Source organism: Ammospiza nelsoni, chromosome 9 (assembly GCF_027579445.1).
Source record: "Ammospiza nelsoni isolate bAmmNel1 chromosome 9, bAmmNel1.pri, whole genome shotgun sequence".
NCBI lineage: Eukaryota > Metazoa > Chordata > Aves > Passeriformes > Passerellidae > Ammospiza > Ammospiza nelsoni.
Window position 1 is genome coordinate 5,438,780 of NC_080641.1, and position 12,060 is coordinate 5,450,839.

Below are 12,060 nucleotides of genomic sequence, written 5' to 3' on the forward strand. Positions count from 1 at the left end.
CAAACCATGACAGGGAGCAGGCAGAAGAGAAAGGAGGAGGCTCTCCATATTGAGGTTCCACAAGGAACAGTTTATTCCTGATGAAAGGAGTGGGACAAAGAGCCCCTAGCTCCATTGTGCCAGGGGTTTTGTACAAATACAAGTCAGGGGGAGGATACAAACAGCTAACCAACAGGGAATCCCCATGGGATGAGTGAGGGGATTATGTGGAGTGTCCTGGGCCAACTGGGGTACAAGGGTGGAGAGCATGGGGAGCATGGGTCACATGAGCCAATGGGGCTTGGAGGAGTAGGGGAATTCCAAAGGGGTGTTGCAGGACAGGGATTGGCCTGAGGTTTAAGTGGCAAGGGAGGTTCAGGAATTAAGTGCTGGGTTGCCTTGACAGGCAGGGAAAGAGCTGGAACAAAGGGTGGGGAATGGCATGAAGGACAGCTTTGAGAGAGGATAAAATCCAGGGGTAAACCAACTTGGGGAGAACATGGGGGTAAAACAGAACAAACCACTTAACAAGGAATCAATAAAATAAATTCAAACTGCAACAACCCCAATGTTCTTGTGGCAACAGAGAGCTTTTATTTCCCAAGCCCTTGCTTATATAGGGCAATTGAAAAATCCCATTTGGATACTTTCATAGGTCCGAACTCTACTCCCCTTCAGGTCCTGGCCAAGGAAATGCCTGCCGCCTTGGGAGAGATGTGACTGGGCGAGGCCCCCATCAGTCAAACCAGGGGCTGGTTGGTTTGTCTATCACAAACCAACTAAAATATGGTGACACTGTGCTATCATTCATCCCTGTGCCATATCTCCTCTCCGTATCCCTCTGTCCTGCTCCCTGTGCTATCATTCCTCCCTGTAACTAGCAGAACTTTCTTTTCCCCAATTGTCTGTATGCCATAATCACTTGCGAGTTGCTCCTGCTTTCACAGAATCAGAAAATCAGTTTGGTTGGAAGGGGCCAGCGGATCATCTGGTTCAACCTTCCTGCTCAGGCAGGATCATCCGGGGCACATGGCACAGGATTGTGTCCAGACCTACAGTGCCCTGTAGATCCAGATGAGGTTCAGTGTACACAAACCATGTGATGCAAGTTCCTACTGAGGTGCCATCACCATATACCAACTCATTGGCAGTGATGTCATGGAAAGGAGAACACAGAGTCGATAATTTGGTTACCAAATTCTCACAATATGAAGAAAGTATCTTTTTCCCCCTATGGGCTTGCATCTTGTCTGTGGAAAAGACCTCCAGCAACTGAAAGAAGTGCCCTATGCTCCACTAGCATAGACTGGACTCTATAGGGGGCAAGTGCCCCCTGCTCAAGAGAGAGGGGCACACCACAAGGTAACCTGTGGTTTTACTTGCCTGACCATGGTGAAGACATATGGAAGTGGGATGTAAAACCCACCTCTGCCTTGGCAGCACAGGTATGTGAGTTGAGAGGAAAAATTAACCACCACAGAAAACTCTTCAAGGAAGAATGCCACTCAGTTTCCACTGGGCAAGTCTTCAGGTGGAATTGAAGGGCTGATGTGACTTCTGACCCTCTGGAAGGGACCTCCAGATCATATTTACAAGAAGCAAGCAATAAGTACCATAATCAGAGCTAGAGGGGCCCTAGCTTCAGCCAGGTGTGGAAAAAGGACAGTGGAGTCAGTTGGATTGTGTGGATCCATAGCCTGGCACAGCAGAGCCACAGGAGCACAAGGCTTTAGTTGACACAGGTGCACAATGCACCCTGATGCCATCATTCAGGGGGAGAATCCATCTCTGTTTCTGGGATGACAGGGGGATCCCAACAGGGACTATACTGGAAGCTGAAGTGGTCCTGACTGGGCACTAGTGGCAGAAAAATGCCATTGTCGCTGGCCTAGAGGCTTCATGTATCCTTGGCACAGATCACCTCAGAAGAGGTATTTCAAGGACCCAAAAGGACACCATTGGGCTTTGGGAGAGCTGCTGTGGAAACAGAAGAAATTAAGACAGCTGAATCCCTTGCTGGTCTTTCAGGGGACCCTTCTGCTGTGGGACTGCTGAGGTAGCTGAAGAACAGCAGGTACTGGTGTCCAGCACAACAGTGTCCCATTGGCAACATGGCACCAACTGGACTTCAGCACCCATGGCACGGACAGGAAAACCAGGAAAAGCAGGTACTGCCTGACTCACCTGATCTCCTGCTGTGCCCCAGGTGACCCCGGTGGGTGTTGGACATGTGTGGATGTGTCTGCCTGCAGCTCAGCAAAACCTTTGGCACTGCCTCCATCTCCCTGCCTCTCCTGGAGCACCTGCAGCTCACAGCTGGGACAGGTGTCTCTCTCTGGGAACACCTGACTGATGGCCAGGCCAAGGAGGAGTGGGAATGGGGCCACAGCCAGCTGGGGCTGGGCACTGCTGGGTTTCCAGGGCTCAGTGTTGGGGCCAGTCCTATTCAACATCTGGCCTGGGTGGACAACTAGGGGCAACTGGGAGGCTTGATGGGGTCAAATAAGGAGTGTGGTGGCCCACTGGGAAGACTGGAAGTTAGCTGGAGGTCTGGAAGGCAATGCCCTCAAGAGACCCCAAAGCCCACCTGGGCCACCATGGGTTCACTAACGAATGCCCCAATAGCCTTTTCCCAATAGATTTCATGGACAGTTGTAATCCTTGACTGACCTCCACTTGGTACTGGGAGGCACAGGGAGCTACTCGGACCATGTTGGGAGACAACTGAAGACACACTGGGAGCAAAGGGGAGATGCTGGAACCATGTTGGGGGTACTGGGACCATAACTGGGGCAACTAGGATCATACAGGAGGGGACAACTGGAACCACGCTGGGTTCATACTGGGAGTGTCTGGAACCACACTGACTGGGGGCAACTGGTATCATACTGGGAGTGACTGGGATCATAGTGGGATCATTCTAGTAGTGACAGGAATTGATTGGGACTGTTGGGGGTGTGACAGGGATCATACTGAGTCGTTGTGATCATATTGGACTCACACTGGGAGTGACTGGAAAGCACTAAAATCATACTGCAGGGGACTGGAATCATACTGGGATAATTCTGGGAGTAAATGGAACCATGCAGATGACCGAGAGCAACGGGAACCACATGAGAGTGACTGGGATCACAGAGGACGATTACACGACGATTACAGAGCCCGTACTGGCACCGCACGGGGACGGCACTGAGACTACCCGGCAGCACCGAGGCGCGGGGTACCTGGGGGTGGGGCCATGCAGAGTTATGCTAATGAGCCCTCGGCGGGCGGAGTCCGGCGCGGCACCGGGCGGTCGCGCGCCCCGATTGGCGCGCGGAGGGAAGTGACGTCACGAGCGGCGCGGCGGGAGATTTGAACGGCGCGGCGCGGCGGATCCCGGCAGCGGCGTGGGGGTCCCGCACACCTGAGCTCACCCTGACTCTCCCTTCCCCAGCCGCTGGGTCCCCTTCTGAACTCGCCCTGACCCTGCGGTGGACTCGGCAACACCATGCCCCGTCCCAAACCCACCCCCCGACGGCGCGGGCGTTCCCCAGTCCCCCCATCGCCCCCGCGGCGGGCACGCAGTGAGTGAGGGGCGGGGGACTTCCCTTATAGACACCCCTTATGGACCTCCTACATCGAGCCCCCTTTCAGGCCCCCCTCTAGAGCACTCCTATGGACTCCCTCTATTGTTTTCCTCCGCCCCTAGCCTGTGCCCTATATACCCCTATATGCTTCCACCTCCTAGAGTCACCTCACATTCCCTCTCCCCTATAGCCCCTCTACCCCCATACTCCCTGTCCCCTATAACTCCTCTATGTCGGCCATAACTATAGCTCCCTATAGATCCTTTATACCCACAATGTCTCCCCAGACCTTACAGATCACTTATAACCCCCACAGCCTTCCCCTGTCTCCCTGGCCCCTATTGATCCCCTATAGCCCTCTGTGTTCTGACAGGCCCTATAGATCTATACCCCCCATGTTCCTTCAGATCCCCCCATCTCTGCCCTCCAGGCTAAATACATCCCCTAAAGCCCCCACAGACCCCTATCCGATGCCCCCACAGGGCGCCGCCCAGGGCAGCGGGCATTGCAGGAGATCCGCACGTACCAGAGAAGCACCCGCCTGCTGCTGCGCCCCGGCCCCTTTGCCCGCCTGGTGAGAACCCCCCACATCGCTAAAATCCCCAGACACCCCGATTTCCCCCCCAGAACCTCCCCAGCACCCCCCCATGGACTCCCAAACTCCTCTGGGACCACACAGATCATCTCAGATACCCACAAAATCTACTGTGGGACCCCCAAACCCCTCCAGGACCCCCCCAATTTCACCCCAGAACCTCCAGCATTGTCTGGGATCTTCCAAACTACTCTGGATCCCCTCTCTTGGGATCTCCAAATCCGTCTCAGGACACCCTAGATCAACCCTCTCGACCCTGCAACTTCCCCCAGAGCCTTCAAATCCACCCTGGGACCCTTCAGCTCCCCATTGGACTCTCCCAAATACCCACTGAAACCCTTCAAACAATCCCGAGGACCCCTTCAAATCCCACCCCAAATCCACCCTGGGGCCCCTGAAATCCAACCTGGAACCCTCCAACCTCCCCCTGGACCCCATCCCAAAAACCCACTGCGATTTTCCAACCCCCTACAGACCCACCAAGTTACCCCACAGAACCCCAAATCACCCCCTGGGACTCTTCATGACCATCCCTTTCCCCCAGGCCCCCCCCTCAACCCTGTTCCATCCCTCCCCATGTCCTTGTCCTCCCCATCCTTGTGACATGGTGAGCCTGTCCTCCCCCAACATCCTTGCATATCCTCCAATGTCATTCTGTGGTTCCAGACATCCTTGTGTCCTGCCACCTTCAGAGGCTGCATGGATTGAGAGTTCCCTGTGCCCCTCCTGCTGTGCTGGCACTGTCCCCCCATCCCATCGGGGTGTCCCCATGTTCCCATGGCCGAGCATGTTCCCAAGATGTTCCCAGAGTGGTGCTTCCCCCCTGCCTCCCACCTGGCAGATCCCAGGGTGTCCCCATGGTGATGTTCCCATGTCCCCACTTCCCAGTGTATTCCCAGGTGCTCCTGTCCCCAGTGTTCCTCTCCCTGGGGTGTCCCCAAAGTGTCTCCAGGGTGATAACAAGGGTGTCCCCAGGGCAGTGTCTCCACATCTCCAGGGTGTCACCATGGTGGTGGCCCCAGCCCGGGATGTCCCCAATGCCCCCATATCCCCTCCATGTTGTCCCGATGTCCCTGCACTCCCTGTGACCCTGCTGCCCCCATGTGCCCCCCTCGCTGTGCCCTCTCTGCCACAGGTGCGGGAGCTCTGCCTGCTCTTCACCCGCGGGGTCGATTACCGCTGGCAGAGCATGGCCCTGCTGGCGCTGCAGGAGGTGCGGCTCGGGGGGCCCAGGCATGATGGAGGGAGGTCACAGAGGGCTGGAGGGGCCCTATGGGTCCTGCAGGGGTATCCAGGGACTTAGGGGTGTGGGGAAGGGGCTGAGGGGGATCTCATGGGTACTGAGAAAGTTTCCATGGGGGCTGGGGGGCTGTGAGTGCTGCAGGGGGAATCTCTGGGGGCTGGGGAGGTCCAAGAAGGTCTCTTTGGATGCTTGGATGAGGCTGAGAGGTTTGTTGGGTGTATGTGATGGGAGCTGAGGGGGAGTCTAGGAGGGTCTCCATTGGCTGGGGGTAGGGTCTATGGGTTCTGGGACAGGGTTCTATGAATGTTGAGAGGGTCTCTGGGTGCTGGGTGGGGCGGGGTCCCTTATTCCCAGGGTCTGTCAGGGATTGAGGATGGGTCATTGGGTCTTGATCCCTCCCTAACACATTTGCAAGCACAAGGTGCTTCAGTCAACCATGGGTGGGTTTGGAGGGACCCTGCCCCCTGGGTGTGTGTTTGAGGGGAGTCTCTGACCCGGGGGGAAGGTGTGGGGGTTGGGGCAGGCTGGGGAGCTTTGGGGACCCTCCCTCAGGTTTTGGTTCACAGGCAGCAGAGGCCTTCATGGTGAGGCTGTTGGAAGACGCATACCTGTGCTCACTGCACGCCCGCCGAGTCACCCTGTTCCCCAAGGATCTGCAGCTGGCCCGGCGCCTGCGAGGGCCCGAAGCGGGGGGCATCTGAATGAGGACCCCCTGGGGAGTCTCTCCTGATAATTTCACACCCATAATCTTACTGGGACCTCCTATGGGACCATCATGCTGAGACCCCCACCCCCCCCCACCCATAGGTCCCCCAAGCCCCCCCTCGTGGACCCACCCCATAGACTTCCCCACCTCAGGATCCCCAACAACCCCTTCAGGGACCCATCTCCGGGTGGAGGTCCCCTTCCTTAGTCCAGCACCTCTCAGATTATTGAGGACTGCTACCCATGATCCCCCTGGAACCCCCATCACCAGCATGCCAGTCCCAGGGAAGCCTACTCAGGACCTCCACCCTGCTGGAGACCCTCCCAGTTTTGCTGTACCCCAATAAATGTTTGTGACCCCTAGGTGCTGATGCTGGGGAGTTTGGAAGGGATTTAGAGGTAAGGCACTACAGGGAGTAACTCTGGAGGGCAGGAGAACCCACAGGGAGAGGTCCTCTGAGCATTTTAGTTGAGGGCACCTGGAATGGGGGCCAGGAAGGTCTTGGGGCCCAAGGGGTTCCACGTGTAGTGGTGGTGGGGGGTCGTCTAAGGGGTTGGTGCTTAAGGGATTCGCTTTTTGAGCGGAGGTCAAGGCTTTAGGGGCGGTGCTTAGAGGTGGCTTGAACGTGGGTAGGGTTTCCTGTGGGGGGCCGGGCTTAGTACCCCGCGGGGGTGGGGCTCTGGAGGTCTCCCGTTCATGGGCGGAGCTTCAACGGCATCCCCGCTATGGGGCGGGGCTTGGGGAGGGCCACACTTGGGAGGCGGGGCCACGAGGGTTCTGGACGGTCCCCGGCTGCTTTTCCCGCTGCTGCCGCTCGGGGCGCTGCTGAGCGGGGAGGGGCGGGACCTGCAAGGGCGCTGCACTGGCAGCGCCTGTGCCCGCGCCTGAGGGAACGAGAGGGACCTCAGAACGGACCCGCCCAACCCTGCCCTGGGACTCCAACCCCCCCTTCCTCATGCCTTGGAGACCCCTCCCGAGCCTCAGAACCCAAAACCTACCCTGGGACCCCAAGTCCCCTTAAAACCGCCCATCGCTGCCATCCTTGGGGTACCCTTTGAGCCCCCCAAACCTCAGGGACCCCAAATATCCCCTCCTAAAATCCCAGCCTAGCCCCCACCCACCTGGTTTGGGATACCTCCAGTTTTGGGGTCTCCTCGACCCTCTTTTTTTCCCTAGACAGTCTGGTGCTTTTTTTCCCTAGACAGTTTGGTGGGGAATATTTTTGTTACTGAACTTTCAAAGAAAGTTAACAATGCAAATTGTGGACAGGACAGAAAATTGCTTTGACATCTCTAAGGACCCTATAAGCAGCAGTACATCTGATAATGAAGAAATCACATTACAACCCCAAATTAATGATGAAACCTTCTATGATAGTCAGGGTCTGCACACTGTTACTAAAACAGTGTGGTACGCAGCAGCCAAGCAAAGTTCCAGGAAAAGTATAGCACACTTACATAGTAATCGGAAACTGGATATGTTTGGAGAGTGCCTCTGGAAAAGGGTAATTAAATAATTTGTCTGAGGTGGAGGCCCAAGGCTTCTGGAGGCCAGAAGTGTTTTTAATGGTGAGTGACTAGAGAAAACTGTGTTTTTTAATTTGGAATGCCGCCTATTGAGCAGGAGGTTGCATCCATTAGAGAGGAGTGATTTGCTTAGGATTGAGACCCCAACCACAGATCATGGGACAGAGAGTGTACAGAAGGCAGTGTTTTTGCAACTGATGAATGACAGATGTTCCAGGACAGCCCTCACCCACATCACTGGTTAACCAAGTATGTGGCTGCCATGGTTAGAGTTTTGCTGAACGTGATAAAACACTGTGGCAGAATTTCAGGATCACTTGAAGCAAGTGTTAACCCCACAGAGAGAAAGACAAGGGAAAAGACCCTTGTCATGGGGAAAGAGATCTTCAGGGCTAATTAGCTATGGCAGAAGGATTAGTTTCACTTAACAATTAGTAAACAGAACAGGAGTAGAACAATTAGTAAACAATCAGGAGATTGGAATTGCACCAAGGAAGCAGACTGCCCAAAAGGGAGCAGCAGGGTCCCAGTGCATGATGAATGCAGTTTGAGTGAAAGGCTTGCAGAAAGGAATTTCTCAGGAAATGATAAATTATCCACTGCTGTTCTGGAGAATGTAGTACTTGGGGAAAAGGAAAGTTGCACTCTTTTGCCACAAGCAGGATAAAGATGTTGATGTAGGTGTTGGAACTCCTGAGAGACCTATCATTACTATGGCCTCACAGGCTAATGTTGTTAATTGGAGTCTTAGAAACAACTTTTGGCATCCTCAGTGAGCTGGGGGCTGGCAGCTGCAAACATTTAAGGAAGCTCACCAAAAGTAAGAGTTACACAGAAAATGAGGTATCAAAGTTACCACTGGCTTCTGAGATGGAGACAGGAGAAAAGCTGAGAATCCAAGTGGATAAACTTATGACTGAGAAAGACCATCTTAAGACTCTACTTGCTTCAGCAGAGTGTAAGGAAAGACAATTATTTTAGAATTTGAATAGGGAAATTATAGAAGAAAGAAACAAGACCTGAGAGAGGAAACCTTATTTATCCCCGTTACTAAGAAATGAACAATTGCAGAAACAGTTCCAGGAAGAAAAGGAGAAGAGATGAAAACCAAAAGAAACAGCAAAGGTGATGCTTAAACAAGCTACAAATTTACCCTGTATTGTGCAGAGTCCATTCAGGTGGCTGATTTACAGAAGCATTCCACGCACAAGCCAAGTGAAACTGAAATGCAACAAGTGGAACCCTATCAATACATACTAATGACCCACACATCCAGATTCCAGTTGGTTCTTGTCAATGATTAATTACATTTCTAATAGATATAGGAACACAGCATTCAGTAATAATGAAGCAGGACGCCAAGAAGTTGGGTGTATGACCCAGACGCTAAGAGTTAACATCACTTTAGTAAATGGAGCACATGTTATCTGTCAAGCTGCTACAGTTAATTTATGGGTCCTGGATGAGAAGTGGATATTGGCTACTTGCTTTGCAATCAAAGATCACAATGACAATATTTAGGGTTTTGATATTCTGAACGTTTAAGTCTGTTGTCTGCCTGATGTCAGTGAGTCAATGTTAATGTCTGCACATTAGCCCAAACCCTAAAAGGAATCCAGAGACTGTGCTGACTCCACATGGCACCTGCACTCCCTGATCCAAAGACTGCTAGTGTGTCCCCGTGCTGGATTTTTGCAGCAGTGAGAAGTGGAATTTCTGAAGTTCTGGCCAATGTGACCCCACTAAGAGTTGAATACCCAATTACTGCAAACCTAACAGCCACAATACAAGCACCCGTGTGCTTGGGCATTGATGAGGTGGTGACAGATTAAAAGGAAAAAGGTACTATCACTCAATCACACTCCTATCTCTCCTGTCAGACAGTGGCCAGTGATCGTTTTAACACTCCAGCCACATAGAACATGCCAGTGTTTAGCCAATGTTCGCTGTTGGCATTGCCATTATGTCACAGATCACAGAATATTCTGAGTTGAAAGGGACCCACAAAGATCATCAAGTCCAGCTGTTAAGTGAATGGGCCATACACAGATTGAACCAACAACTGTGGTTCAGCACCATGCTCAGACCAACTGAGCCGCTCTTAGGGTCTGGCTCATGAAAGAGCTGAACATACAGTTGTGGCTTATGATTTATAACAGGCAGTTGAACACCAGTACCACATCTACAATCACTGCTGTACTAAACTTTGCGGAACTGATAGCTCAAATTAGGAGAGCATGCTACCCAGGAAGGACAACTCAAATTGCAGGAGACCCCCCTGAAAACACAGGAAGCAGCAACAGCAGTGGACAAGCACTTCATAAAGTTGAAGTTGAGATTCCTCCTGAAGAATGTCAAGGCCTAACACCATGAAAGACCAAAGAAATATTCACTATTCAACTCAACCACATTTAAAGAGATGGAACAGAGAGATTCTGAGTGGGAAAAAGGAATTTTGTCATTAACAACTTGAGCCACTAAGGGGTAACCTGTTCAGGCTAATGCTGCTGAGACCCATACTGTTTTTTCTATCCAGGAATGATATCAGTAATGATTCCAGCACATCCCCACTGAGGATCAAGTTAACCATCGGAGGACAGCTTATCCTTATTGCAGGAGTAATCACTGCCAGCAAGAAGCAAATTTGGTTCACATATTAACAAGTTCAACCCACAGGGTAGAGTCACTTCTTTTATTTAAGATAATAAGTATGGTAACTTAGGACATGCATTATACTTCACACATGCTTTTCAGTTGTAAGTGCAATTAATTGAATATGACCAGGGATTTTACCCATTACCCAAGTTAGATAATACTTCCAATGTCCAAGGATTTCTCCCACCAAAAAGGTGCCATGATAGAGAGGTCTTGGCTGGCCTTTACTTCCCCTGTGCAGCCTCTCATCAGCACCGCAAACACTGGGGCTATATGCTTTCCTTCCTACAGAAGAGAACTCTGATTCTCATCCAGAAGCCCATCATTAAAATGTGGATACCACCTCTGATATTATATATGCCCAAAGATGACTCTCATACAAAAGCTGCCAGATCAGAAAGCTTTTGCTGATCATTACCCTGCTAGGGCAGCCTGTAACTTGCACCTAAACCACTGGGGCTATGTGCTTTCCTTCCCATGGTAAAGCATAATGACTGAACCTTCCAATCATATAAGTCGCACTTCTTCTAATACCCTTCCCCAACTCCTGTGGCCTCCCTGCCCCTCTCTCACTTTCCCCTTTTCCTTTCCATTGTCCTACTACCCCTTTTTTATGTTCCCACAAATTCCTACCTCCTTTTCCCCCCTTCCATGGCCTCCCTCCACTAATTCCACTAATCTTTTTCCCCAGAGTTCCTTCATAATACCAGAGGGAGCGAGACTGGGAGGGAAAGAAAATAATGTTTCCCTAAAGTAACCATCTTTTTCTTAAAAGTTAATAATTTCTATTTTGGAATTTCCAACAGGCACACCACCACGCACACTACCTCGTACAGAGCCAGTCACAGCCAACAACACTGCCACAGGTGGCAGAGAACAAGTCCCTGCTGAAAGAATCTTCTCATGACATAGTTTCCAGATAAACCATACTAAGAAAACCCAGCAGCTGTCCTGCCATCTGTAAGAAAATATATTTGGACACTGGTGACTCAAAATTGGTTGCATTTTGAAAATTGTCTTATGGATGCTTTGATTGTTTTTGTCATTTTCTGTTGATCCAGTTGATCCTTCAGAGAAGCTTTCAGAACAAAATCAAAACAGGGAGTTGTGGAGACCCTGAGAGGCATTCCGATGGTTGGGGAAACACAAGAAGCTTCCCTCAAAAAGCCGATAAGACCCCATTGGCTCCTTCCTTCCCCCGTGCCCCTGAGGCACTCCCTCCCTATTCCCTGATTGGCCCTTCTCTTTGTACTGCCTCGAGACCAGAGTGACCCCGGGCCCCTGGGGAGAAAGAAACCTGGACCCTCCATGTGTGTGTGCCTGGGACCTGAACATGTTACTGCGTGGCTGAATTAAACATCTGTGGATACCATGCACAGCCCATTTTTGCTTCTTTACCCTGGGCTTTCCTAGCAGCTATTCAGGCTGCAACACTCCAGCTATGCCAGGTCACCGAAGACATCGGCAGGGATGGCCGAGAGCGAGTTCTGTGACAGGCAGAGCGAGCGCAAGGCACTGAGGCCCTGGAAGAAGCGTTGTGGGACCACACGCATCCCCTGTGGCTGCTGCGCCTGCAGCTTCAGCTCCCAGAGGCCGTGCAGGAAGCGGAAAGGCGGCAGCTGACGCGGGTGTGGGCTCAGGCAGCGCAGCACATTGGCAGCAGCTCCAGCATGCCCAGGGTCACCTGCACCGGCTGCAGTGTGGCCACGCTCACCTCCAGCAGCGGCTGCGGGCCAGGGAAAGCCGGCAAAACCGCGGGAGGCCCTGGAATGCCACGGCTGCCCAGT

The 12,060-nt window shown here is 52.2% G+C and overlaps 1 protein-coding gene across 1 annotated transcript; it reads left to right on the plus strand.

The window, feature by feature from the left end:
* Positions 1-3,326: 3,326 nt before the first annotated feature.
* On the plus strand, positions 3,327-6,454 carry LOC132077082 (histone H3-like centromeric protein A). Its single transcript, XM_059478540.1, has 4 exons — positions 3,327-3,545; positions 4,031-4,122; positions 5,279-5,356; positions 5,953-6,454. Exons 1-4 carry the CDS (start codon positions 3,470-3,472, stop codon positions 6,085-6,087), a joined length of 381 nt encoding a protein of 126 aa, XP_059334523.1. The 5' UTR covers positions 3,327-3,469; the 3' UTR covers positions 6,088-6,454.
* The last annotated feature ends 5,606 nt before the right edge of the window (positions 6,455-12,060 follow it).